Source organism: Vespula pensylvanica, chromosome 3 (assembly GCF_014466175.1).
Source record: "Vespula pensylvanica isolate Volc-1 chromosome 3, ASM1446617v1, whole genome shotgun sequence".
Taxonomy (NCBI): domain Eukaryota; kingdom Metazoa; phylum Arthropoda; class Insecta; order Hymenoptera; family Vespidae; genus Vespula; species Vespula pensylvanica.
Window position 1 is genome coordinate 4,295,094 of NC_057687.1, and position 8,525 is coordinate 4,303,618.

Below are 8,525 nucleotides of genomic sequence, written 5' to 3' on the forward strand. Positions count from 1 at the left end.
TTTTTTTATTTCATTTTCCTACCAAGTCTAACCTACTTATCAACTATTAATCGTTCAAAGTTGTTAAATAAAATGTTATTACGCTTTAGTATAAAAATTGTCGATCGTTGTCTCTTTAAATGCACGATCCTACAATATCGATATTAATAATAATACTAATAATGATCGTAATAGTAATAATAATTTGAAAAAAGAAGTGTAAGTATAGTAATAAATAATTAGTGGAAATCTTTCGATAAAGTGATAATAGTCAGAGATGTTATTAAACGTTATTGTGAAAATTATAATGATCGGTCAGAATGTCTATACATAATAATTTGATATCCATAATAAATTTTAAATGAATGAATTTTGTATAATGAAAGGAACTGTTATGTCAGAAAATTTTATGATATTAAAAAATTGCATATAATAAAAATAATGATACTAAAATAATTAATAATCTTGAAAAAGTAATGTGTAAAAATCGGTAAAAATCCTCATCTTTTCTTGTTTCTTTTTTCGAAAAGTTTCCCCCTATAGTCAGAAATGTCACGTAACAAATTATTTAAAAAATTATAATCCTCCGATCATTCTCTCTATGCATAATTGTATAAAATAATAACAACAACAATAATAATAATAATAATAAATAATAATAACAAAAACAATGATAATATGATAATTTCGAGAAAAAGAAGAAAGAAGGAAAAAAAATAATATGCAACCAACGAGAGTTCCTTTCTTTTGAAAAGCTAGCAATAAGCGTTCTATGATAAATCTGCCTGATAAAAAATGCTTTTGTGAAAAGATTCGCGAAAGAACGAGATGAAAAAAAAAATGAACAAAAAGAAAAGAAAAGAAAAGAAAAGAAAAGAAAAGAAAAGAAAAAAGGAGAGAAAAAGGAAGATACTCTCTTCGTTCTTCGAAATAACGTCATCTTATTCATTCACAGTCCCGACGTTACTATTCGCGAGATTCGTGTCGCCTTTTTAGTCGCTCATTTACAACTCTCTATCTCGCTCACTCCTTTTTTCTTCGTTCTCTCGTTCGGTTGGCTGTGCCTGAAAGGAAGTAGACGCGACACGGTTCGCTTATTAGGAAACGACGTCTTGGATGGTTCAAGAGGATGAGAAGGAAGAGGAGAAGGAGATCCCTCCTCGTGTAATACGATTCATACTCACCCACAAAAAAAAAAGAAAGATAGAAAGAAGGAGGGAAAGAAAAAAAAAAAAAAAAAAAACAAGGAGGAACGAAAGTTATAAGACTCGCGATTCTTTTCAATCTTTCTTTCTTCATTTTCTATCCGTATCTATCTGCCTTTCTTCGAAACTCTCAATTCAAGATCTTTTTCTCTATTGCTACTCTCGCCGAACTCGATATCGACGATTTAATTCGATTTAATCGAACGAAAAAAAGAGAGCTCACGTTAAAAATATTCTATCTGCGAATTGTATACAATTATCTACGTGTGTGTGTATATTTATATATTTTTTTATGTATATATAATATATACATTTATATATTATTTTATATGTATATATAATATAATATTGTATATATATATATATATATATATATATATATATATATATAGATATATAAGTATATACGTATAAATTGAAAAATGAAAATACAATAGAAACGAGATGTCCCGAAGAAAATCTCTCGGATAATATTTTACGAATAAATATTCCGACGTAATTAAAAAAGTTACACGATCAATAATGAATATCGATATGGTAATCGTTTTATATTTACCTTATCTAATCTCTCGATTTGTTCTTTTTCTGTTTCAGCAACTGCAGCACCGGACACACCTTCCAATCGTAAGTCACACATCGATGTTATATTCTCTAAGTGATTTTGATCGATTGTTTACGTCAAATATAAGATAAATAATCATAAATATATGACAAGAGAACAAATGCGAATACTTTATTCGACGCATAAGCATTGCTTTAATTTATCGGCTTATCGTGTACAAGCACGTTGATTATTAATGACTAGATATACTTAATTATCTCCTATTTATAATTCGTATCCATAGTAAATCGCGGATAATGAAATACTTAATTACGTATATATTTCTCTATAATTTGAAATTCAAAAATATATTGATCTTTTATTAAGCCGACGTTTCGATCTTAATCTTTGGAAATAGATCGATTAACTTTCGATAGAAATCGTTTAAATTCTAATTTCATAAGGATTGAATTATTTTTCTTTAATTCTATTTTTATATTTAATTTATAAACTTGTAAATTTTATGTACCTTTATGTACTGTTAAATCGTAAGACGTAAATCAAATTTACTTCTCTCTCTCTCTCTCTCTCTCTCTCTCTCTTTCTCTCCCTCTTTCTTGAAATTTTGTGATGATAGTAAAGAATGACTCACTTTTGTGTGACATTTAAGTTCCGTAACGCAGACTCCCTTTACTCCTTGCTTCAACACACTAACAAGAATTGTAGCAGAAATGAAACAAACGCGATCATTCCACGTTAACAAAGAAGAATCGACTCGTTGCTTTTCGCAAACCTGGCTTCTCGGTTTTTGACGTGAAACACGACGTTACACGTCGTGTAATGCGATGAGCGAAAGAGTTGGCAAGAAGAAAAACGGTTGAAAATGAACGGAGAGATAAAAGGGAAGAAAATAAAAGAAGGGGAAATCCAAAAGAAAAAAAAAAAAAAAAAAAATCGATTCTAAAATGATTTCACATACGAGCGAACCACTTGTCTTCGTTTTCATTTGATTCATCCAACAACAAAAGCAAAAGTAAAACAGAAAACCCCAAAAATAAACGATCTATCGATGATCGTTGGCTCGTTCTTTCGTAAAAACGAAAATTAAAAAAGAATAGAAAAAAAGGAAGAATGAAAGAAAGAAAAGAAACGAAGAAAATGAAAATTAAGAGCACGTTACCTTCTTTCTTCTCTTTTTCTTTTTTCGTTCGTTTTCTTTTATTTATTTATTTATTTATTTATTTTATTTTATTTTATTTTATTTTATTTTTCGCACACGTCAAAAGGGACCGTGGTGCAAATGCATTTCCTCTCCATTCTACGTTTTTCCTCTCTTTCGAGAAAAGACATATTCAAAATTATTACGAGCCGGAATTTTGCCAGGGATAATTTATAGCGTTAACAATGTTCAAAGAACAACTAGGTGGAGGAAAAAAAAAAAAAATAATGAAAGATCCCATTCTCCTGTTTTCCAACGAAATTTTTTCTTTTTCTTTTCTTTCTTTCTTTTTTTTTTCTTTTCTTTTTCTTTTTTTTTTTTTTTTTCATTTTCTTTCACATATCCAAACGTTACCGCTCATACATCGCGAGACGTTCGAAAGTTTTCGTTTAAACGGATCATTCCGCACGAATATGTCCTCGAACGTACACATATGTTTCACTCAAAAGAAAAAGAAGAATTGAAAAATTAAGGGGGGAAAAAAAAAAGACAGAGACAGAGAGAAAAAGAGAGAGAATTATAAAATAAAATAAGGTTAAAAAAATTTTTCCACGAAATTGGAAGTTTAGTTTTGAATTTAAGAAGAGCTTTGCTTGTTCACCGTGGTAACGAGGAGGGATTACGTGGAAAATAATTTTTAATCTCGTCGTCGTACAACCTTCCTTTTTTCTTTTTCTCTTTTTCTTTTTTTTTTTCTTTTTTACTTTTTCTTCTTTTTTCTTTTTTCTATTTTCTTTCTTTAGTCGAGCGTACTTTTTTCTAGTCCCGCAAACGAAGAAAAATAACCAGGAGAGAATGCAAAACTCGAGCGCCATTTTTGAGCGCAATGTACGAATTGCCGCAGGTAGAAGGTACATAGGTGTATCTGGGATATGTATATATATATGTATGTATGTATGTATGTATGTATGTAGGTACGTACTCCAGTATTTGAGAATGACGACGATAGAGCAAAAATTACGTCGCCATAAGCCAGACGCCGGCAAAGTGTTCGCTATTATTTCTAATTTTTCTTCACTTCTGGGCTTCCGTGTCCTCGCGTTATTTAAAAAGACTGCTTTCGTTGAAAAGCTCGTTTCGTCGAGTAAGATAGAAATACGAAAATCTCAACTTTAAAATTTCATTGACTCTCTTCTTTTTCAAAAAGAAAATAAAAGAAAATCTCTTCCTCTCCGATGTATCCGTATATGTAAATATACGGATACAATGGTATAATATACATATATTTATAGTATGTGTGAATGATTAAAAATAACTGAATTAATGACGAAATATACATATGATTATAAAGTGACGATAGCATACACTTAGATAAATGCATTATAAAAATATCTAAGTAAGTTCAAGTGTCGCTCGTATAATTTTTTATAGATGCTATAGAATGCTATTATCTTATGCAATTATCTTTTTTATATTCATATTTGGATATAAAAATAACAAAAACTATTTGCATATGATTGTAGAAATTAATATATAATAATATATAATATAATATAATTTAATATAATATAATAAAACGTGTGTATATATTATATTATATTTATAATAAAAATATTATGTATATTATAAATACCTATACAATATATAAAAAAAAGTTCTCTTTAAAATACTATTAATTTACATAATTATATGAAAAAATTATTAACTTAACAATTAATTATTTTATCATATCCATTGTCATTTGCCGATCATTTTACACCATATTCGTTCATTGCTAGTCCAATAATAATGAAAAGCTTGAAAATTATTGAAATATGAGATTGTAAATTAACAACTGTTAAAAGGCTAGACATAATAGTCTTCTTATTATTTTTATCTTTATTATATTTCTTTTTCTTTTTTATACTCATTCTATTAAAATATTATGTGAGACTATTCCTTCGTGTAAAAACACAACGTGCAACGTACGTCGTACGTTTCGTTGCATCGATGAAAAATCGTTCGCAAAGCCCCAAGTTATTTATTTAAATTATCTCGACGTGACTGAACAACGACAAAGGCCACAGTTTCATTCTCCTTTTTTATTCATTTTCTCATTTTAATCTCGTTCATCGTCGTCGATTAAGAATATAAAATTAAGAAAAAAAAAAAAACGCATGAAGATAAGAAAAGAAACCAAAAAAAAAAGAAAAAAAAAGAAAATAAAATGTCCAATGATCCGATTTATTCTCTCCACCTATCATTCTCCGAAAATGATTTAAAAATTATTTTCTTCTATATAAAAAAAAAAGCAAGTTATTATTTACTAAAGTTAAAAAAATATTTAAACGTTTTTAATATATCTTAATACGTTCTATTTAAACGTAATCAGTATTTTAATCATTAATAGACGCGTTAAAGAATTTTAATAAAATATCATTACGTAATATAAACGAAACAATCCAGATGCAAATACCGACGCATAATTCTAACACACCGAGCAAAATATTCCTATATACATCCATATTTATCTTAGCGAACATAAATTATACAAAATACTTACAATTAATTGATAAAAAATACTCTAATATCGAATCGTATTTGTAATTTACATTCGAAGAAAGAAAAGATTACGAGAAGAGAACGACTTGTAAAAATTGCAGTTTCATAATCTAAAATGGTATGGGAAAGATATGGCGGAAAGATATAAGGGTGGTAAAAAAGAAGAAGGGGTAGGTAAACGCAATGAGATTCATGCACGTCGAACGTACGCTTTGTAAACTTCGATTGAATATTTGATGAGAGAGAACGATCTTCCTTGCTCGTGGCGGATTCACTATAAGAGAAAGAGAGAGAGAGAGAGAGAAAGAGAAAGAAAGAAAGAAAGAGAAAGAGAATCCCATGATAAAAATGATTCACGCGCTTCTCGAATTCAATATCTTCTTTCCCGGAAGTGGATGTCGTCGTGGTTGTAGTAGTCGAAGACTTACTATCTTCCTTGACACTTCGCCTTAAGAATATACCAAGCTTTTGCGGCAAAATTCATAGATTCCATAGCGAAGGTTAGTCTGACTTTTGTCTTCCCTTATGGTAAACTTCGACTATAGATCTTTGACCTCTTCGTATCGATAATAAAAATTGAAATATTCCAAGATTCTCGTCGTACTTCTTTCGTACGTACACACTTTCGTATCTATGTACTTACGTAGATACATATTACGGCAGATACACACACATACACATCACACCATCACGTTCCATATTCATATCACATATTTGAAAAGTTGATAGATATCGTTGGATATCGTAAGAGAAAAAATCAAATTGTATAATAAATATAATAAATTTCAAGATATAATTCTTCTAATTCTTTTTTAATTTTCTTTAACATTTTTGTCTTAATCAATTGAGTCCAATGACGATCTTACGAATAATTCAATTATTACGATATTACAAACCCGATGCATTTATCAAATCAATTTTGAAGATCGTTCAAGTATCCTTGGACAATTTGATTAATCGTCCAGTCAAGATATATCGATCCTAATTAGATACAACAAATCATTAATATTATAAACTCTCGATAATTCTCTCGGATCGACGTCGATGAAAAAAACCAAAAAAAAGAAAAAAGAAAGAAAGAAAGAAAGAAAGAAAGAAAGAAAGAAAAGAAAAAACAAGAAAAAAGAGAAGAAATAAAGCAAAAAAAACTAAAAAAGAAAGAGAAAAGGAAATTATGAAAAATAAAACACTAATCAATACCTCATTAAAAGAAAAAAAAAACAAAAAAAAAAAAAAACATCTTACTTTTGAATAAATTGTCCCTCGTTTGACAAATAAACGAAATCAAATTCCAACCACGAGATAAGGTAAAACGTTCGGACGAATCAAATTTACCGACGAAGACTCTAAATTCAGCCACGGTTTATCGAAGTTGAAATCGCGCTGTTAAAGGTAAGCTAGAGAAGAGAACACGGGGGTTGGTAGAGAGAAAGAGAGAGAAACAGAGAGAAACAGAGAGAAACAGAGAGAGAGAGAAAGGGAGGGAGAGAGAGAGAGAGAGAGAGAGAGAAAGAGAAAGAGAGAGAATCGAAAAAGAAGAGATGACGAGGAGAAGAAGGGTAAAGGGTCAGAGGCATGAAGCAAAGGTAGGGGTAAACAGGGGGTGAAAACCTGTAGTAGCGGTAAGTTGAACGCGGTAAAAGTTAAACCGATCCGCGCGTCAGGAAGCATTAAGTAATTAGTTCTATTAAGCGAGTAGAGAAGTAAAGAGAGGACGAACGAGCAGTCGACCTTCGTTCTCTCTCTCTCTCTTTCTCTCTTTCTCTCTTTCTCTCTCTCTTTCTCTCTCTCTTTCTCTTTCTCTCTTTGGTCCCTCTTCTGCTTTACTTTCTTTGCCTTATTGCAACGAACGTTCTTTACACCCACCAACAGAGCATCGATTAATTAATTTCAAACTTTATCCGTAAGCACGCCTACCAAGCTCTTATCGATAGCTACGATCGATTTTTCTACTCTCCTAACAATCCTTCTTCAACTTATAATTGGATTGATATTATACAACTTTATAATGACGTAGCTACGCACATGTAATATTATATAAATATCAAGTACTCGAAAAGGTCGCAAACTTTGATCATTATGCCCTTTATTCGTTTAAAATCTTTCTGGTTTCTTTTTTTTTTTTTGTTTCTTTCTGTTGTTATTATTATATTATTGCTGTTGTTGTTCGTGTTGATGTTTCTTGCTGTTCTTTTCTTGTTCTTTTCCTTTTCATTTTTTTTTTTTTTTTTTTTTTTTTTTTTTTTTTTTTTTTTTTTTTTTTTTTTAAATAACAATTTACTTATAACTACTTTCTTATTCTCTCTTTCTAAGAATCCACGTTTAGGATAATCCATATTGATTCGTCGATAATGAAAAATATAATGAAGTAATAATTTAGCGCGCATAATTCAACAAAATATTTTCACGAGAGAAATCATCGAGATTATTTTATTATCCACTTCCCTATACATAATTAATCCTTTTTTTTTCCAATTATAAAAGACGAGTTAAATCGTCGAAATCAAAAACGACAAAGATCTCAAGTGCGATCAAATAAATCGTCTTACAAGAAGTCACGAAAGAATAAATTTTTCTGTCATCTCTCCATCTTTCCTTTCTTTCTCTCTTCATCTCTACCTCTCTCTCTCTCTCTCTCTCTTTCTTTCCAACTTTTTTTCTTTCATTTACGATCAGAATGAAATGATTTGCAAATTCAGAATGTCTCCCAGTGCTAGGAAAAGGTAAGGACGCTCGTAAAACCGAGCTGACGTTGAGCGACATCGGTCGTTCAGCTGAACTTTGTCGACGATGCGTCTCGAGAGATTGGAATGACTTGATAATCTTCGATGAGATAATTCCCGCAACGATTGTTCATCTCTCTCTCTCTCACTCTCTCTTTCTCTCTCTCTCTCTCTCTCTTTCTCAATCTCTCTGTGATTCTCTGTGTGTGTGTGTGTGTGTGTGTGTGACTCTCTCTCTCTCTCTCTCTCTCTCTCTCTCTCTGTGACTCTGTCTCTCTCTATGACTCTCTCTCTCAATCTCTCTATGATTCTCTCTCTCTCTCTGTGTGTGTGTGTGTGTGACTCTATCTCTTTCTATAACTCTCTCTCTCAATCTC

General features: G+C 30.6%; 1 protein-coding gene across 4 annotated transcripts in view; it reads left to right on the forward strand.

Annotated features, from left to right (window-relative positions):
- The window catches only part of LOC122627684 (kielin/chordin-like protein), a 307,939-nt gene that overhangs the window by 217,335 nt on the left and 82,079 nt on the right, over window positions 1-8,525 (forward strand). For all 4 annotated transcript variants that reach the window (XM_043809009.1, XM_043809011.1, XM_043809012.1 and 1 more), the window contains one exon: window positions 1,779-1,808. In XM_043809009.1, the coding sequence (XP_043664944.1) occupies window positions 1,779-1,808 (30 nt within the window). The remainder of the gene's footprint in view (window positions 1-1,778; window positions 1,809-8,525) is intronic.